The 21270-nt window shown below is 46.7% G+C and overlaps 1 protein-coding gene across 1 annotated transcript in view; it reads left to right on the top strand.

Annotated features, from left to right (window-relative positions):
• The window catches only part of dock1 (dedicator of cytokinesis 1), an 850868-nt gene that overhangs the window by 640350 nt on the left and 189248 nt on the right, over window positions 1–21270 (top strand). The window contains exons 31-32 of the mRNA XM_072479204.1: window positions 17801–17886; window positions 18080–18236. Coding sequence (XP_072335305.1) covers window positions 17801–17886; window positions 18080–18236 — 243 coding nt within the window. The remainder of the gene's footprint in view (window positions 1–17800; window positions 17887–18079; window positions 18237–21270) is intronic.

Raw genomic sequence — 21270 nt, 5'->3', positions numbered from 1 at the left:
TGCATCATAAGGGCAGAAGTAGGTTCATTGATGATTGCACAATATCCAGTACCATTTGCAGCTCCTCAGATATGAAGCAATTCACATCCGTATGGAACAAGATCTGGATAATATTTCGGCTTGAGCTGATATGTCACAGGAAGCATTTGCACCACACAAATTCCAGGTAGTGACCATCTCAACAAGAGAGAAACTAAACATCTCTTCTTGACATTCAATGGCATTACCGTCATTGAATCCACCTCTATTGACAGCATTGGATTTAGCAATAACCAGAAACTGAACTGGACCAATCATATAAATACTGTGGCAACAAGAGAAGGTCAGAGGCTGAGAAATCTGTGGCAAGTAACTCGCCTCCTGACTCCCCAAAGCCTGTCCATCATCTACAAGGCTCAAGTGTACTCTGCACACACCCTTGATGAATGTGGTTCCAACAACAGTCAAGAAGATCAACACCACCTAGGACAAAATAACATGTAGCCTTTACCTTTCCCTGTACAGTCCCTCCTCCGGTGCCTCCGCGTATTGTCTGTCCACCCTCAGAAGTTCTTTCAACAACCGCTCCCTTTCCCTACCCTCCTGCTTTCCTTTATGTGCCCTAATAGATATCAGCTCCCCTCTAACCACTGCCTTCAGCGCCTCCCAGACCACTCCCACCTGGACCTCCCCATTATCATTGAGTTCCAAGTACCTTTCAATACACCCCCTCACCCTTAAACACACCCCCTCACCCTTAAACACACCCCCTCATCTGCCAATAATCCCATGTCCATTCTCCAGGGTGGACGCTGTTCTTTTTCCTCCCCTATCTCCAGGTCCACCCAATGTGGAGCGTGATCCGAAATAGCTATAGCCGTGTACTCCGTCCCCGTCACCCTCGGGATCAGTGCCCTTCCCAAAACAAAAAAGTCTATCCGTGAATAAACTTTGTGGACATAGGAGAAAAATGAAAACTCCTTACTCCTAGGTCTACTAAATCTCCAGGGGTCTACTCCTCCCATCTGCTCCATAAAGTCCTTAAGCACCCTAGCTGCAGCCGGCCTCCTTCCGGTCCTGGACCTCGATCTGTCCAGCCCTGGGTCCAGCACCGTATTAAAATCTCCACCCATTACCAACTTCCCCACCTCTAAGTCCGGGATACGTCCTAACATACGCCTCATAAAGTTGGCATCATCCCAGTTCGGGGCATATACGTTCACTAAGACCACCGCCTCCCCTTGCAATTTGCCACTCACCATCACGTATCTGCCCCCACTATCCGCCACTATGGTCTTTGCCTCAAACATTACCCGCTTCCCCACTAGTATAGCCACCCCCCTGTTTTTTGCGTCTAGCCCCGAATGAAACACCTGCCCCACCCATCCTTTGCGTAGTCTGACCTGGTCTATCAGTTTCAGATGCGTCTCCTGCAGCATAACCACATCTGCCTTAAGTTTCTTTAGGTGTGCGAGTACCCGTGCCCTCTTTATCGGCCCGTTCAGCCCTCTCACATTCCACGTGATCAGCCGGGTTGGGGGGCTCTTTACCCCCCCCCCCCTTGTCGACTAGCCATCTCCTTTTTCAATCCAGCTCCTCACCCGGTTCCCACGTAGCCGTATCTCCCCCCAACGGCGCCCTCCCGCCCCGACCACCCCACCCCATACCAGCTCCCCCTTCACCCCAGCAGCAGCAACCCAGTTAACCCCCCCCCACCCCCCCCCCGCTAGATCCCTCACTAGCGTAATTGCACCCCCCATGTTGCTCCCAGACGTCAGCAAACTCTGGCCGACCTCGGCTTCCCCCCGTGACCTCGGCTCCCACTGTGCGAGGCCCCCTCCTTCCTGCTTCCCTGTTCCCGCCATGATTACCATAGCGCGGGAACAAAGCCCGTGCTTCCCATTTTTCCCCGCCCCCAATGGCCGGCGCCCCCAGCTCCTCATCCTCCCTCCCCCCTCCCCCACGGCATGGGGAAGAGAGAAAAGTTACAGGGTCGCAGGATTAACAACTTGGGAAATCATCTCTTCCCCCTTTTTCCCCCCCTCTTCACCCCACATATTCGCCCCACCACTTTGTCCCAAACGTTCTTTTTCTAGCCCGCTTATTCCAGTTTCTCCTTGACAATAAATGTCCATGCCTCTTCTGTCGTTTCAAAGTAGTGGTGTTTCCCTTGATGTGTGACCCACAGTCTTGCCGGCTGCAGCATTCCAAATTTAACCTTCCTTTTGTGCAGCACCGCCTTGGCCCGATTAAAGCTTGCCCTCCTTCTCGCCACCTCCGCACTCCAATCTTGATATACGCGGATCACTGCGTTCTCCCACCTACTGCTCCGAGTTTTCTTTGCCCATCTGAGGACCATCTCTCTGTCCTTATATCGGAGAAATCTCACCACTATGGCTCGAGGAATTTCTCCAGCCCTCGGTCTTCGCGCCATACCTCGATAGGCTCCCTCCACCTCCAACGGGCTCGTCGGGGCCTCCGATCCCATTAACGAGTGCAGCATCGTGCTCACATATGCCCCGACGTCCGCCCCTTCTGCACCTTCGGGAAGACCAAGAATCCTTAAATTCTTCCTCCTCGCATTCTCCAGCACCTCCAGCCTTTCCGCACACCTTTTGTGTTGTGCCTTATGCATCTCTGTCTTCACCACCAGGCCCTGTATGTCGTCCTCATTCTCAGCAGCCTTTGCCTTCACGACCCGAAGCTCCTGCTCCTGGGTCTTTTGCTCCTCCTTTAGCCCTTCAATCGCCTGTAATATCGGGGCCAACAGCTCCTTCTTCATCTCCTTTTTAAGTTCTTCCACGCAACGCCGCAGGAACTCTTGTTGGTCAGGGCCCCATATTAAACTGCCTCCTTCCGACGCCATCTTGCTTTGTGCTTGCCTTCCTTGCCGCTGCTCTAGAGGATCCACCGCAATCCGGCCACTTTCCTCTCCTTTTTCCATCCGTGTCCGGGGGGATTCCCTTCTGGTTTACCGCACAGTGTTTTTAGCCGTTAAAATTGCCGTTGGGGCTCCTATCAAGAGCCCAAAAGTCCTTTCCACCGGGAGCTGCCGAAACGTGCGACTTAGCTGGTCATCCTGGAACTTCTTTCTTAATATCACAGTGTGTGTTCCTACACCACAAGGCTGTCAACATTTTAAGAAGGCAGCTCACCACCACCTTTCCGGGGTAATTAGAGATGGGCAATAAACACTGGCTTGGCCAGGGATGCCCACACCCTGTGAAGAGCCACATGGATGCCCAGTTTCTCAACCTGCTCTGCTATCTTCAACGGTTTGTGCCTATAAACCCCCAGGTCACTGCTGCTTACACCCCTTAAGAATTATATCCTTTGTTTTATATTGCCTTTTTTCAGTCTTCCCATCAAAATACATCATTTCAAAGATGAAATTTAATACCCAGAAATGTTGCGTGACAAAAAGTTTTTTCTTAACTTGTTCCACCTATATCTCTACTGGTAGCTTTGGCATGATTTGACATTCTAACTTCTATAAAACCTTCTTCCAGTGATTTAATCCTTTCTTTCATGATTTGACAAAGGATCACAACTTTGAAATAATAAAACTGTTCCCCTCCATGGATTCTGCCTGACTTGCTGAGTATTTCCAGCATTTTCTATTTATATTTCGGATTTCCAGCATCCAGAATATTTTGATTTTTGTACTCCCTTCTCACTTTTGGGAATAAACCCTTTGAGATAGTTGAATGTAGGTACTTTTCCAAGTCACACATCTGGGGTGGATTCTCCGAGCCTCCGCGCCAAAATCGCGTTCGGCACGGGGGCGGAGAATGGCCATTTACCCAGAAATCAAGACCCGGAGAATCGCTCGGGAATCCCTCGCGTGATCTACGCGGATAGGGGGCCATTGACAGAGGCCCTCTTCGCACGAAACTGGCCAAGTTCCTGACAGCGTGGTTCTAAACACATATCGGCTGTCTGCGGCCGTCCTGGTGGGGGGGCAGGGGGATCGATCACCGGGGGGGGGCCTCATGGACGGCCAGGAGAGCGATCGGCTGCAGGGATCCACGGGCGTGCATGATCTCGGGGGGGGGGGGGGGGGGCTACATTCTGCATGACAGTCCGCAGTGCGAATCTGCCATGTCGCGAGGTCGCCGCTGGACGCCGCCGTGCGCATGCGCGGACTCCCGACAGGAAGTGATGGGCCCCGTATCCGTAGCCAGAGTTGCGAGAAGCATTCCGGAGCCCTGCCAGCCCCCTGCAGGAAGGAGAATCGCTCAGGACTTTCTTAAGGAAAGTCAGGAATGAAACGTCAGCGTGGGGGACATAGCCCCATTTTTGGAGAATCCAGCCCCTTATATAGGAACTTAACCTTTGAGTTTCAAACCGTAACTCACACTTTCAAGTGGGGTGATTATCATAATCAGGATAATTCTTATCTATCTCATGAGCATAGTGATAATGAGGCCAAATATAGTACCAAGTACTGCCCAAAATCCATTCAGCTAACTCAACATCAGAGAAATTCAAACATGGGAACTCGTGGGCAATTAGCTTCACTATTAAAACAAATGACAACAATTAAGTCAATGGGGAGAATTCACATTTTAATTTTGAGTCCTTTTAATTCTTGATATTTTGTAGAAAATCATTCTGAAAGACTTTTTTTGTGCCTTACTCATTTATGGTAACAGAAATGACCATGCCCATTTTTGGTTCACACTGTTGAGCATATATGTTTTGCCTAAAACGCAAATATTTCTGGTAATATTTGATAGCTACCAGGTATAACTTAGCTCTATTGATCCACCACACCTACGATACTCTGAATTTGGAAATTCTTTATCAATTTGACTTCTCCACTGTTCTCCTTGCTGGCTTACTCATTTCCATTCTCCACAGCCCCAACTTATTCAGAACACTGTAACTTCTGTTTTCATCTACATGGTGGCCTGGAACGCACTGCCAAGTGAGGAGGTTGAGGCAGATATGTTAGCGACCTTTAAGACTTATCTGGATAGGCACATGAACAGACGAGGTATAGAAGGATACAGGCGGTTGGTCTAAATAGAGCGTGTTCTTGTGTTGTATTCTTTGTATAAAGCCCTACCCTCCAATTGCCCGTTGGTGTCACTAGCCCTCTTTGCAAATTGATTTAATCATACTCCTCTTTGCTTTCAAATCTAGTCTGATCTATACTTTTGTCCTTTGGTGCTTATCTCTTTCAAGGCCTCGCATTGCCCTCTATTTCTCCAAATCAGTTGCTCCTTTTTTCCCATTTTATTCATTTCACCATGAGTGTCTTCTTCAGCCATTATGTTGTTTGCCCTCTGAAACCTCCTACCTGGGCTCTTTGCCTTGTCACTTTCTTATCTGTGTTTAAATACCTTCTATGATGTGCTTCCTTACCCACGTAGTTCACATGTATCATTCCCCTCACACAGCACATGTTTTCCTACTGCTTTGTAAAACAGGTCTATCTCTGTGAGGCTGTTATGGAAATTTAAATTCTTGTTGATGTCATAACTTTCGAAAGCAATCTAAACCTGTTTGAAACACTTTTTTTAAGTTTGCAAAATGTTGCACTTATGTTCATTTACCATTCTTTAAGAACAGATTACTTAATTGTGCAGTCACATCAGGTTTTGATTTTTATTAAAAGTACTCTGGCAGAAATATAGTACATGCGCATAATTATAAAATTAACCTCTAATGCGCTTATCAAGTGGGATTATCAGACAGTTTTAGCAACTGATGATTTATTGTGAAAGAGGTAGTTTTTATTTCACTAATACAGTAATTTTAAGTCAAGGGGAAGAAACATTTTTGGATTTCAAAACTTTTTTTCTTAGATTTAACTACGTGAACGTGAATTGAGAACCCACATAACTTGGGTGAAAGGATCGGCCATCGCTGGGTGGGGTAGTGAACAGAATCAAACAGATGGGAAATGGACACGCAGTGGGACTGGGGGGATGGTAAGAGGAATTGGTCATCACAGTGGGGAGGGCGTGAAGGGAACCAGACATTGTGTGGGTGTAGTGAGGGAATCAGATGTCACAGGAGTGGGAATGAGGGAATTGGACATTGTGGACGGATGGTGAGGCGAATTGGATTGTGGCTGGGGTGAAGAGACATCATGAGGAGGTTTGAGGGAAATCAGACATTGCAGGAGGAGGGGCAAGGGAATCAGACATTGCAGGGAATGGATCAGGGGAATTGATCATTGCAGAGTAATGGTGAGTGATTCAGACATCAAGAGGCGGTGAAGGGAATAGATCATGGTAGTGAGGGATTAAGAATAAAGAAACACAAGGGCAGCATGGTGGTGCAGTGGTTAGCTGACATCACAGGTTCGAGCCCGGTTATGGGTCACTGCACATTATCCCCGTGTTTGCGTGGGTTTCGCCCCCACAACCCAAAGATAATAATAATAATAACCTTTTATTGTCACCAGTATGAAGTTACTGTGAAAAGCCCCTAGTCGCCACATTCTGGCACCTGTTCGGGTAAACTGGTACGGGAATTGCACCCACGCTGCTGGTCTTGTTCTGCATCACAAACCAGCTGGCTAGCTCACTGAGCTAAACCAGCCGGTGGATTGGCCACGCTAAATTGCCCCTTAATTGGAAAAAATGAATTGGGTACTCTAAATTTATTTTAAAAAGAAAAAAGAATAATGGTGCCCTATGGCATGGAGGGGTGATGAGTAGAATCAGACATCACAGGGATTAATAGTGAGGGAAATAAGACATCACAGGACAGGATGATGAGGAGAATCAGACATTGCAGGGGCAGTGAGGGGATAGGGCATCACAGTGTTAGATGGTGAGGGGAATCAAGACACCTGGGGCATGATGGTGAGGAGATTTGGACATCTCAGGGGGATGAAAGGTGGGAATGAGGGAATTGGACATTGTGGACGGATGGTGAGGCGAATTGGATTGTGGCTGGGGTGAAGAGACATCATGAGGAGGTTTGAGGGAAATCAGACATTGCAGGAGGAGGGGCAAGGGAATCAGACATTGCAGGGAATGGATCAGGGGAATTGATCATTGCAGAGTAATGGTGAGTGATTCAGACATCAAGAGGCGGTGAAGGGAATAAATCATGGTAGTGAGGGATTAAGAATAAAGAAACACAAGGGCAGCATGGTGGTGCAGTGGTTAGCTGACATCACAGGTTCGAGCCCGGTTATGGGTCACTGCACATTATCCCCGTGTTTGCGTGGGTTTCGCCCCCACAACCCAAAGATAATAATAATAATAACCTTTTATTGTCACCAGTATGAAGTTACTGTGAAAAGCCCCTAGTCGCCACATTCTGGCACCTGTTCGGGTAAACTGGTACGGGAATTGCACCCACGCTGCTGGTCTTGTTCTGCATCACAAACCAGCTGGCTAGCTCACTGAGCTAAACCAGCCGGTGGATTGGCCACGCTAAATTGCCCCTTAATTGGAAAAAATGAATTGGGTACTCTAAATTTATTTTAAAAAGAAAAAAGAATAATGGTGCCCTATGGCATGGAGGGGTGATGAGTAGAATCAGACATCACAGGGATTAATAGTGAGGGAAATAAGACATCACAGGACAGGATGATGAGGAGAATCAGACATTGCAGGGGCAGTGAGGGGATAGGGCATCACAGTGTTAGATGGTGAGGGGAATCAAGACACCTGGGGCATGATGGTGAGGAGATTTGGACATCTCAGGGGGATGAAAGGTGAATCAGACGTCACAGGGCTGGGTGGACACAGCAGTGATAATGAGTGGAATAGGGCATTACAAGGTTGGGGGTGAGGGGAGTCAGACATCGTGGGGCAAGATGATGAGGAGAATCAAACATCACAAGGGACAATGAAGGGAAAAGGGCATGATAGGGTTGGGTGGGATGCGGAAATCGGACGTCACAGAAGGTTGCAAAGGGAATCTGTAGTTAGGGGTTGGGTTTTGCATTTCTTTATTTTTAATCCCTCACTTCCATGATCTACTGTCCTTCCAATATCTGTTGTGGGAGCTTTGTGACAAAATAAAATTGCCCCTTTTTTCAGTGGGACTCTGGATTTTTACCCTTATGTGCTTGACAAAGAAAAAAATAGTTTCATTTGTTGGACAAAACGATACCTGAGTTTTATCACCAAATGCCAGTATTAACTCAGCAATTGCCTTAATCTCACTGTGTTATTCTGGCTCACTATTTACATTTAGCAACCACAAAATAGAAAGCTATTACGATCCTGGACCAGACCCCAATAATGGATAGGTTACTGGACAGAAACCCAGATATTTTATTTTAATTTTGTAAGACTATTCGGAAAGAATACCTTGCTCCAGGAGTATCCAGGAGAACGTGCAGACTCCACACAGACAGTGACCCAGCGGGGAATCAAACCTGGGACACTGGCGCTGTGAAGCCACAGTGCTATCCACTTGTGCTACCGTGCTGCCCTGGCTGTATTTCTTCAGAAACCTTCTCAGCTTACCTTCCAGCCAAAAACTAAAACTCTGGAAACCTCAACACCTGACAGCTTCAACCCCTGGCTTCTCCCATTAACTACATCATTTTACAAATCGGAAAACAATGGGCGGGATTCTCCGGCGACTAAATTCTCTGTTCCACCGACAGCGCACCCACGCCCGTGGGTTTCCTGGTGGCATGGGGTGGCCACAATGGGAAATCCCATCGGCAGATCGCGGGAATAGAAAATCCCGGTGCCAGTGCGGGCGCTCTACCCAGGAAAACGGGGCTGGCGGATCGAAGAATGCCGCCCAATGTCTCTAATTAACTACTCTGCAGGGAATCCTCTTAATGGAAATAGAAGTCCATTAGCCCAAACTTTTACAATGGCTTCATTTGCACCTCTGGCTCCAAAACGCCGAGCTGTCTTGCAAACCAGGATTTTTTTAAAAAACTACAGAAGCAGTCATACACATTCTAACCCAGGCCTTGAACCTTTACTGCACCAAATACATATAATACAAAATTCCGACATTATCACAAAGCTACGGTAGCACAGTGGTTAGCACAGTTGCTTCACAGCTCCAGGGTCTCAGATTCAATTCCCGGCTTGGGTCACTGTCTGTGCGGAGTCTGCACGTTCTACCCGTGTCTGCGTGTATTTCCTGCGGGTGCTCTGGTTTCCTCCCACAGTCCAAAGATGTGCAGGTTAGGTGGATTGGTCATGATAAATTGCCTTTAGTGTCCAAAAAGGTTAGGTTTGGTTACGGGGATATGGTGGAGGTGTGGGCTTAAGTGGGGTGCTCTTTCCAAGAGCTGATGCAGACTCGATGAGCCGAATGGCCTCCTTCTGCACTGTAAGTTCTATGATTCTATAAAGAACCGACAGTAAAATAAGCAAATCAAGCTGAATTTAAAAAGTATGAAAATGAAATACATGTTGCACTATGTTATGCGCAAGTGCGCAGCATGGATTGGTTGGAAAAAATTTGAATGACCTCAGAGACAAAGAACATTAACCTACCTTTTTACAGATGCTGATTGACTTGCTGTGTCTCCTGCCATTTATAAATTTTAGACTACTATCACATGGTTTTTTTTCTTTTTGTTGGTATAAGATAGAGTGGACATCAGGTGGGAAAATGACTAATCAGAAAACGCTGGTCAGTGAGATGGATCTGGACCGAAGGAGAGGGCAATGCACTTCTTATGCTTGATTGACTGCATGGAATGCTCCTGATGTATCTTACAGAATTGAATGTTGTGGATGCTGGAAACCTGAAATCAACACAGGTGGCACAAAGTCCTGGCAGCATCTGTGGAGACAGAACAGAGTTAATGTTTCAAGCTGTGATCTTTCATCAGAACATATTTTGTGGTACACCTTTATATCAAGATATATAAAGACCATGTAACGCCGTGCATTACTTTTTATGCAAACCACAATAATTCTTCAAGTTTTGCAGGCGGCCGAAACATCAATGTGTGGAACTGATGTAATGTGAATGCCAATTGTTATGCTTAACAGTCAAAATGACATTGAGCAAAAGAGTTAAATGTGTCCTTGTTAATTAAGTATAAGGAACAACGACTTCCGGGTGCGGCGATGACCAGCTGAGTCGCACGCTTCGGCAGCTCCCGGTGAAACGGACTTTTGGGCTCTTGATAGGAGCCCCAACGGCAATTTTGACGGCTAAAAACACTGTGCGGTAAACCAGAAGGGAATCCCCCCTGGATACGGATGGAAAAAGGAGGAGAAAGTGGCCGGATTGCAGTGGATCCTTTAGAACAGCGGCAAGGAAGGCAAGCAAAAACCAAGATGGCGTCGGAAGGTGGCAGTTTAACATGGGGCCCTGAACAGCAAGAGTTCTTGAAATGCTGTGTGGAAGAGCTCAAAAAGGAAATGAAGAAAGAGCTGTTGGCCCCGATACTACAGGCGATCGAAGGGCTAAAGGAGGAACAAAAGACCCAGGAGCGGGAGCTTCGGGTCGTGAAGGCAAAGGCAGCCGAGAATGAGGACGACATACAGGGCCTGGTGGCGAAGACGGAGACGCATGAGGCACATCAGAAACAATGTGTGGAAAGGTTGGAGGCACTGGAGAACAACGCAAGGAGGAACAACCTGAGGATTCTTGGTCTTCCTGAAGGTGCGGAGGGAGCGGACGTCGGGGCATATGTGAGCACGATGCTGCACTCGTTAATGGGAGCAGAGGCCCCGGCGGATCCGTTGGAGGTGGAGGGAGCATACCGAGTGATGGCGCGAGGGCCGAGAGCAGGAGAAAGGCCCAGAGCCATAGTGGTGAGATTCCTCCGTTTTAAGGATAGAGAAATGGTCCTTAGATGGGCAAAGAAAACTCGGAGCAGTAAATGGGAGAACGCGGTGATCCGTGTTTATCAAGACTGGAGTGCGGAGGTGGTGAGAAGGAGGGCGAGCTTTAATCGGGCCAAGGCGGTGCTTCATAAAAAGAAGATAAAATTTGGAATGCTGCAACCGGCAAGACTGTGGGTCACATATCGAGGGAGGCACCACTACTTTGAGACGGCGGATGAAGCGTGGACTTTTATTGTGGAAGAAAAACTGGAATGAGCGGGTTATTAAAAAGAACATTTGAACAAAGTGGTGGGGCGAATGTGGGGGGCGAAGAGGGGGGTTAAAAAGGGGGGAAAGAGGAGTTTTATGTACTAATCCTGCGATGTGGTAACTTTTCTCTCTTCCACAGGTGGTGATGGGGGGAGGAGGGGAGGTGGAGAAGATGGGGCGTTGGCCATTGGGGGCGGGGCCAAGGGAGAAGCGCGGGCTTGGTTCCCGCGCTATGATAATCATGGCGGGAATAGAGAAGCAGGAAGGAGGGGGCGTCGCACGGTGCGAGCCGAGGTCACGGGGGGAAGCCGAGGTCGGCCAGAGTTTGCTGACTTCTGGGAGCAACATGGGGGGAGTAATTACGCTAGCGGGGGATCTAGCGGGGGGGGGTGGGAGGGGGGAATTACTGGGTTACTGCTGCTGGGGAGAGGGGGGAGCTGGTATGGAAGGGGATGGGCGGGGGGGCACCGCCTGGGGGAGATACAGCTGCGTGGGAACCGGGTGAGGAGCTGGAAAAAGGGGATGGCTAATCGACAAGGGGGCGGGGTAGAAAGCCCCCCAACCCGGCTGATCACGTGGAACGTGAGAGGGCTGAACGGGCCGATAAAGAGGGCACGGGTACTCGCACACCTTAAGAAACTTAAGGCAGATGTGGTTATGTTACAGGAAACGCACCTGAAACTGATAGACCAGGTTAGGCTACGCAAAGGATGGGTGGGGCAGGTGTTCCATTCGGGGCTAGATGCGAAAAACAGGGGGGTGGCTATATTAGTGGGGAAGCGGGTAATGTTCGAGGCAAAGACTATAGTGGCGGATAACGGGGGCAGATACGTGATGGTGAGTGGCAAACTACAGGGGGAGACGGTGGTTTTGGTAAACGTATATGCCCCGAACTGGGATGATGCCAATTTTATGAGGCGGATGCTGGGACACATTCCGGACCTAGAGATGGGAAAGCTGATAATGGGGGGAGATTTTAATACGGTGTTGGAACCAGGGCTGGATAGGTCGAAGTCCAGGACTGGAAGGAGGCCGGCAGCAGCCAAGGTACTTAAAGATTTTATGGAGCAGATGGGAGGTGTAGACCCGTGGAGATTTAGCAGACCTAGGAGTAAGGAGTTCTCGTTTTACTCCTATGTCCATAAAGTCTACTCGTGAATAGACTTTTTTGTGCTGGGAAGGGCGTTGATCCCGAAGGTGAGGGGAACGGAGTATACGGCTATAGCCATTTCGGATCACGCTCCACACTGGGTGGACTTGGAGATAGGGGAGGAAACAGGAGGGCGCCCACCCTGGAGAATGGACATGGGACTAATGGCAGATGAGGGGGTGTGTCTAAGGGTGAGGGGGTGCATTGAAAAGTACTTGGAACTCAATGATAATGGGGAGGTCCAGGTGGGAGTGGTCTGGGAGGCGCTGAAGGCGGTGGTTAGAGGGGAGCTGATATCAATAAGGGCACATAAAGGGAAGCAGGAGAGTAAGGAACGGGAGCGGTTGCTGCAAGAACTTTTGAGGGTGGACAGACAATATGCGGAAGCACCGGAGGAGGGACTGTACAGGGAAAGGCAAAGGCTACATGTAGAATTTGACTTGCTGACTACGGGCACTGCAGAGGCACAATGGAGGAAGGCACAGGGTGTACAGTACGAATATGGGGAGAAGGCGAGCAGGTTGCTGGCACACCAATTGAGGAAAAGGGGAGCAGCGAGGGAAATAGGGGGAGTGAGGGATGAGGAAGGAGAGATGGAGCGGGGAGCGGAGAGAGTGAATGGAGTGTTCAAGACATTTTCTAAAAAATTATATGAAGCTCAACCCCCGGATGGGAGGGAGAGAATGATGGGCTTCTTGGATCGGCTGGAATTTCCCAAGGTGGAAGAGCAGGAAAGGGTGGGACTGGGAGCACAGATCGAGGTAGAAGAAGTGGTGAAAGGAATTAGGAGCATGCAGGCGGGAAAGGCCCCGGGACCGGATGGATTCCCAGTCGAATTCTATAGAAAATATGTGGACTTGCTCGCCCCGGTATTGACGAGGACCTTTAATGAGGCAAAGGAAAGGGGACAACTGCCCCCGACTATGTCTGAAGCAACGATATCGCTTCTCTGAAAGAAGGAAAAGGACCCACTACAATGCGGGTCCTATAGACCTATTTCCCTCCTAAATGTAGATGCCAAGATCCTGGCCAAGGTAATGGCAATGAGAATAGAGGAATGTGTCCCGGGGGTGGTCCACGAGGACCAAACTGGGTTTGTGAAGGGGAGACAGCTGAACACGAATATACGGAGGCTGTTAGGGGTAATGATGATGGCCCCACCAGAGGGGGAAACGGAGATAGTAGTGGCGATGGATGCCGAGAAAGCATTTGATAGAGTGGAGTGGGATTATTTGTGGGAGGTGTTGAGGAGATTTGGTTTTGGAGAGGGGTATGTTAGATGGGTGCAGCTTTTGTATAGGGCCCCGATGGCGAGCGTGGTCACGAATGGACGGGGATCTGCATATTTTCGGCTCCATAGAGGGACAAGGCAGGGATGCCCTCTGTCCCCATTATTGTTTGCACTGGCAATTGAGCCCCTGGCGATAGCGTTGAGGGGTTCCAAGAAGTGGAGGGGAGTACTTAGAGGAGGAGAAGAACACCGGGTATCTTTGTATGCGGACGATTTGCTACTATACGTGGCAGACCCGGCGGAAGGGATGCCAGAAATAATGCGGATACCTGGGGAGTTTGGGGATTTTTCAGGGTATAAATTGAACATGGGGAAAAGTGAGTTGTTTGTGGTGCATCCAGGGGAGCAGAGTAGAGAAATAGAGGACCTACCGTTGAGGAAGGTAACAAGGGACTTTCGTTACCTGGGGATCCAGATAGCCAAGAGTTAGGGCACATTGCATAGGTTAAATTTAACGCGGTTGGTGGAACAAATGGAGGAGGATTTCAAGAGATGGGATATGGTATCCCTGTCACTGGCAGGGAGGGTGCAGGCGGTTAAGATGGTGGTCATCCCGAGATTCCTCTTTGTGTTTCAGTGCCTCCCGGTGGTGATCACAAAGTCTTTTTTTAAAAGGATTGAAAAGAGCATCATGGGTTTTGTGTGGGCCGGGAAGACCCCGAGAGTGAGGAAGGGATTCTTACAGCGTAGCAGGGATAGGGGGGGGCTGGCACTACCGAGCCTAAGTGAGTATTATTGGGCCGCTAATATTTCAATGGTGAGTAAGTGGATGGGAGAGGAGGAGGGAGCGGCGTGGAAGAGATTAGAGAGGGCGTCCTGTAGGGGGACTAGCCTACAGGCTATGGTGACAGCCCCATTGCCGTTCTCACCGAGGAACTACACCACAAGCCCGGTGGTGGTGGCTACACTGAAGATTTGGGGACAGTGGAGACGGCATAGGGGAAAGACTGGTGCCTTGGGGGGGTCCCCGATAAGAAACAACCATAGGTTTGCCCCGGGGGGAATGGATGGGGGATATGGAATGTGGCAAAGAGCAGGAATAACGCAACTGAAAGATCTGTTTGTGGATGGGAAGTTCGCGAGTCTGGGAGCGCTGACCGAGAAATATGGGTTGCCCCAAGGGAATGCATTCAGGTATATGCAACTGAGGGCTTTTGCGAGGCAACAGGTGAGGGAATTCCCGCAGCTCCCGACACAAGAGGTGCAGGACAGAGTGATCTCAAAGACATGGGTGGGGGATGGTAAGGTGTCAGATATATATATAGGGAAATGAGGGACGAAGGGGAGATTATGGTAGATGAACTAAAAGGGAAATGGGAAGAAGAGCTGGGGGAGGAGATCGAGGAGGGGCTGTGGGCAGATGCCCTAAGTAGGGTAAACTCGTCGTCCTCGTGTGCCAGGCTAAGCCTGATTCAGTTTAAGGTATTACACAGGGCGCATATGACTGGAGCACGGCTCAGTAAATTTTTTGGGGTGGAGGATAGGTGTGCGAGGTGCTCGAGAAGCCCAGCGAATCATACCCATATGTTTTGGTCATGCCCGGCACTACAGGGGTTTTGGAGGGGGGTGACAAAGGTGCTTTCAAAAGTAGTGGGGGTCTGGGTCGAGCCAAGCTGGGGGTTGGCTATATTTGGGGTTGCACAAGAGCCGGGAGTGCAGGAGGCGAGAGAGGCCGATGTTTTGGCCTTTGCGTCCCTAGTAGCCCGGCGCAGCATATTGTTAATGTGGAAAGAAGCCAAGCCCCCGGGGGTGGAGACCTAGATAAATGACATGGCAGGGTTTATAAAGCTAGAGCGGATTAAGTTCGCTCTAAGGGGGTCGGCTCAAGGGTTCACCAGGCGGTGGCAACCGTTCGTCGAATACCTCGCAGAAAGATAGATGGAATGGAAAAAAGAAGGCAGCAGCAGCAGCCCAGGATCGGGGGGGGGGGGCGGGGGGGGCGGAGGAACTAGAAGGACTCTCAGGGTTGTTAATATATACTGTATAATATGTATAGGTCGTTGCGACAGATAATTATATATTGGACTATTAAATTATATTTTTGGAGAGTGTTACTTGTGATAAGGCAGTTGCCAATTAGGGTTAGTATTCATTTTTGTTATTTATTATTTATTCATTTTGTTTATAAAATAGGTCATTGTTATTTGTGTTGTTATAATATTGTGTAAAGGATGCACAATGTACTGTGTTGGTTGACCAAATATTTTCAATAAAATATTTATTAAAAAAAAAAGTATAAGGAACAACATAATTCACAATGGATTGTGGAGCATTTTGTTGACTTCTCATGCCAGAATGAAATTAACACTACACTTGGACAGAGTTCAGTGAAAATGGCATGCCTAAGAACCATTAAAAATTGGTGGATTCATCTGTCACGGACAGGAGGGGAAAAGTCAATTTAAGCTGCCCTGATTTCCCCACTCACTACCCGTACGTAAAGAGAAAGGTGTTTATTAAATTCTGATTTCTCCCTTTATAAATGGTGGGATATTTTCTTCAACCCGTAAATTTGGAGTGCTCCAATCCTCTGTGAATATTTAGGCAAGGTAAAATAAAAAGGTTCATTCACATGCACGCGAGAGGGGTTTCACAACATCCACTCCTTTTGTACTCACACAATAAACAGAGGCTAAGGAAAAAGGAAGGAGGTCACGAACCCTACAAGTTAGGGGTTTACAGGTGTTCAGAGTCCAGAATCAGAAGTCTAATAGAAAGGTTCTTCCCAGGGGAGGTTGACTGATTGCAGGGTGATCCGTCTTTCCAGAGCTATCGGGTGGCACAGTGGTTAGCATTGCTGCCTCACAACACCACGGACCCGAGTTCAATTCCGGCCTGGGTGACTGTGTGGAATTTGTACGTCCTCTTTGTGTCTGTGTGTTTTTCCTCCAGATGCTCCAGTTTCCTCCCATAGTCCAAAGTTGTGCAGGTTAGGTGGATTGGCCATTCTAAATTGCCCTTCGTGTCCAGAGATGTGCAGGTTAGGTTACAGGGTTACGGGGATATAGTGGGGTGGATGGGGGTGTGGTCATGAGTGAAGTACTCCTTTAGAGGGTTTGGTGCAGACTGAATGGACCGAATAGCCTTTTTCTGTATTGTAGAGATTCTATTCTAAGCAATGGGAGAAGGCATGTAGAGTGAGTTAGTCTGGAGGTGCAAGTTCCAAGGTTCCAGCAGTTTTTAATGAGGGCCAATGTTCTTTCTGCAACTACCGGCTTCCTGGTAGACAGAACAGTTTGTTGCCTGGAGTTCTGTTCTCATGGAGGTCAGCAGTAACAGTAACTGTCCATAAGGTCCAAAGTCTACATAATTAAAGGAACCCCACCAGAGTCATGCGATACTGGTTTTGAGTTGTTAAACACGGCCCTCTGTTGAAACCGTTGTGTTAGTGCTTAGACCATTAGCCCCATTATTGTAGGTTAGAATCTGAAAAAGATTGTCTTTGTTGGAAGTTGGCTGGAGCAGACAGATCGTCTGCTCAGCCATTTGGCTGGTTTGGAATGTTTATGCTATGCAAGAAATGTCTTACATTCCAGATGTTTGAAGTTTTAGTCTTTGTTAACTTTGACTTCTGCAAGCTAGCATGTGACCAGCTAGAGCCATCTTGTCAGCTCAGCAATTGTCCATTTTGAAAAGCACAAAAAATGACTTCATGAAATAGTCCAGCTGATGATCTTTTTTCCTCACATCTCGACTGTGCCACATCTATTAACTTTTGTGCTGTTTGTACAGTCATAACAAGAGTGCAAATATTTCAAATATAATATCCCCAAAATATAAAAGGCAAGCAGCATAGAAACATAGGTGAGGCCATTCGGCCCATCGAGCCTGCTCGGACATTCACTCTGATCATGGCTGATCATCCAACTCAGTAGCCTCATCCCGCTTTCCCTCCATATCCTTTAAATTCCTGAAGTCTCAGAGAAACATAGGTTACACAATAACAGCAAATCTATTCACCTTATTGGCTTTATGCTGACTCTTTGAATCTGATCTCGTACCCCAGTTTTTAAAAAATGTTTCAATATTTTTAGCCAAGATAAACTTAATTAATGTTGTCTACATTCATGCAGGTTAAACATAGCTTTATTTGAGTAAGTTGAATAAGCCATTCGGCAAAGAGTGAGCAAACAGTTATGCTTGAGATACCAGGGTTTCCACAGATTTGCTGTGTTCCTGTCAATGTCCTCAAATGCACTTCAACTAACAATGGATAATTTTGAAATGCGTTGCGTTTAAGGTCAATGAAGCAAGTTGAAATTGAATAGTTACTTTATGCATTTTGTTCACAATATATAAATCATAGAAGCTCTAAAATAATTGCATTGAGCTAATAGCAAAAGGTATTGCTGATTATCTACATTCTCTGTTTAATTATAGTTTGAAAATGAGATCATCACCAAGCTAGATCATGAAGTGGAAGGAGGTAGAGGGGATGAACAATACAAAGTGCTGTTTGAAAAGATGTAAGTGTCAATTAATGAGAAAAATTATCCTGTAATAGAGACAAATAGCATAACAATTATACTTCAGGACATTTTGACTTTGTTATGATGGAAATGTATGAATAATATATAGCATCCTAATACTTTAAATTTGACCTCAAGTAATTTTTTTCCCTGTGCATGAAATTGATATGCTATTTACTACTTTATCCAGCCTTCTGGAACACTGTAGAAAGCACAAGTACCTTGCTAAGAATGGCGAAAACTTTGTCATGCTGGTTGTCAGGCTTATGGAGAGGCTTTTGGATTACAGAACGATCATGCATGATGAAAACAAAGAAAACCGTATGAGTTGTACAGTTAATGTATTGGTAAGTGCTTCTGTGAATGTTTTTTTTGATGGTGATCAACTTCAAGAATTTATAGTTTGCACAGTTGTATTAATATTTTCCACTTATTATCCCAAATTGACTTAATGCCAATCACAGAGTAAGAACCCCAGGTGAATGACAAATGCCAAAAATGATCTAAATTCCTCGTTTTCCTTGTAAACGTAGGGCAGAACCAGAAAATAGTGCACACTAATTTTCAGCATATGATGTTGTCATGCGCCAGTATATAATAAGTTTTCAGACAATTCCTTAAAATTTTGAACAAAAACAGATAGTTAAAATGGCCACTGAAAACTGTGTGGCCTTTGGCAGTATCAGCTCAAGAGAGTCCTGAGATTCAAGCAAATACCTAAATAAATATGGACATTCACAACCATTGGGAAATTCACACATCCTTTTGTTTACAGATGGAATGTCAACAAAATTACGACATTCCAGCTAACTCGCCTTTCTGGTTCAACTTGGACAAATACACATTGAACACCCTGTGTATTAGACAACTGTAAAGAAGTCCCCATTGAACCCCAATAGCATTAAGATGGTCCCTCATCTGACCCCAGACATTGGTACATTTCAAAGTATCAAATGGCAAACACAGGGGGCTGGATTCTCCAGTCACTGAACCCGAAATCGCGTTTGGCGACCGGCCGGAGAATCCGAGTTCCCGACCAAATCGCAATGTTCCACCCCCTCCAAAGCGGCGTACTCAGAGAGTATGCCGCGCCACGTAACAACGGCCTCAGGACGTTGCCTGGGACTCACCCCCTGATGCTCCGTCCTCAACCAGCCGAGCTTCCGATGGTGTGGGTCACGTGTGGTCTCATCCGCCGGGAACTCAGCGTGGCGGCTGCGGACTCAGTCCAGCACGCTGCAGGCCGCTGCCGTTCGCATGCGCGGCCACGGTCCCGTCAATTCTATAGGGAGTATCGGCAGCTAGAGTCTGTGCTTCTACGCTGTCGTCCTGCTAGCCCCCAGCAAAACGGAGAATCGGTGGCTGATTTACGCCAGTTTTTCTGGTTTTACTGACCGGTTTTCAAAATAAAGACAGGCAAATAAACTGACCAATGTTTTTGATGGGCCCATTAATTCTGGAGTTTTCTTAATAGTTTAAGGGGCCATATGTTTCTTAAGATTTTCTGCAAATCATGGTAACGATTGTAGTAAAATAATACCTATTACAAACAAAATCGTGTGTTACCATAAAATATACAATATTCAGTAAATTACCTTTGAAAAATCTGAAACCATTTTCCATCAATTGAAACAGACATATGAACAAAAGCCAACCAGTTTATAGTGGCCTTTAAAGAATCATTTGCTGAATAATTTCTTGTTCAAGCTGAAAAACCTTTAAATGTACTTACTTTGAAAATACAAGAGGTAAATCATAAGCAGTCGGTTTAGATGTTTCTTGTAGGTTTTTATGTGCCACTGACCTTTATTAATATAGCAGAACAGTAGCGCACATGTATGTCATTTCATGTCACTGAATTCTTGTATGTTCTAGGCAAAAGCACTTGGAAAGTTGACCGCTATTGGGCAATTAGACCTTTCTGGCAGGGCTGTGGGCAATGTAATGTCTGCATATATTGCATATGTCAAAATAGGAGTAGGCCATGTCGTGTTATTCACCCTGGGGTAACACGGACTGCAACTGGATGCAGTTGTACTTGAAAGTAGACTCCAACTGTGATGTTGGTTCAATACGCTTTATTGAACTTGTTAAGCAATGCACACAATTCGCTATGGGTTTGACACTCGACTAATCTAAGCGTGCTTGTTATAACTAACTAGGCCTGAGTAGCTCTGAGCCACGTGTAGAAGGTGCTAACTGATATATACACTGACTGTCACTATAGTTGTCACCAGTGGAAAGAGGCAGAATGCTGATGCCTCGTGTGTTTTATAGTAGGAGACCACCTTCTAGTCTTCTGCCTGGTGATTGGTTGTGATCTGTCCTGTGTGTTGATTGGCTGTACTGGGTGTCTGTCACTGCCTGTCTGTATCTCATTATGTACATGAGTGCATATCATGATAGCCCATTCAATCCTTCAAGCCTGTTCCATCATTTTGAGATCATCATGACTCATCCATATCTAAACAGCCATCCACCATTGCTTCATATCCCTTCATTGGCTAGCACAAATCTAATGAGCCCAAATGTAAAATGTTTAATTTACCAAGCATCCACTGCTTTTGTAGGAGCGAGTTCCACACTTAGACCACCCATTATGTGAAAAACGTTTCCTAACGTCACCAGTTTGGCCTGGCTCTGATGGTACATTTTGATCTTTTGCAACAATTGAATTTTTTCAAAAATTGTAGGTTTTCTGTTGGTAACCAATTGCAAAAGACAAATTTGCGCTCCTTATATTGCACATCACTGGAGACTGTGATATTTAATTTTTTTTCAAATTGCAAAGGGTTGTTTAACCACTCCTGAAGTTCAAATAATTAAAAGAAGCCAACCATCCTGTCTTTTGAGTCATGTGAGATTTCACTGGCAATCGGAGACTAGTAATCTATGTTTGAGTATGCATCCCCAGAGTTCTATCTATTCCCTGTCAACAGCAATGCAAATGAGTAGTTTGCCATAACTGCCTGGTCACATTGCAAAAAAAATGCATCAATACTAAATTAATGGGCATATTAGAGATTCACAATATGAAAGATTTGCTGTTGTGAAAATCCAGTTTGACACCTGTAAGATTAACAAGCTCAAATAACTAATTTTCTAAAAATCAGCATAGACATTCGAGGCCTTTTTGAACATATAAATGAAGAAAATGTGCTTCCCATAAACAGTGGTCAAACAGTGTATCAACCTGAGAGTTCAGTTGCCATTAGGAGACCATTGCCACAGTAAGGGAATAACTGAAATTTGAAATTTCTATGTATCCATGGTTCAGCTAAGCTACCCTGTTGGATTGGCAATATGCCATTTTGAAATTCTATTGCCCCTGTGAAGCAGGCATCCAGTTGAAGAATAATTATACAATTGACCCGATTCTTA

This window comes from Scyliorhinus torazame, chromosome 16 (assembly GCF_047496885.1).
Source record: "Scyliorhinus torazame isolate Kashiwa2021f chromosome 16, sScyTor2.1, whole genome shotgun sequence".
Classification (NCBI taxonomy): Eukaryota; Metazoa; Chordata; class Chondrichthyes; order Carcharhiniformes; family Scyliorhinidae; genus Scyliorhinus; species Scyliorhinus torazame.
The sequence above is the reverse complement of the archived record's forward strand: the minus strand, read 5'-3'. Positions and strand labels throughout refer to the sequence as shown.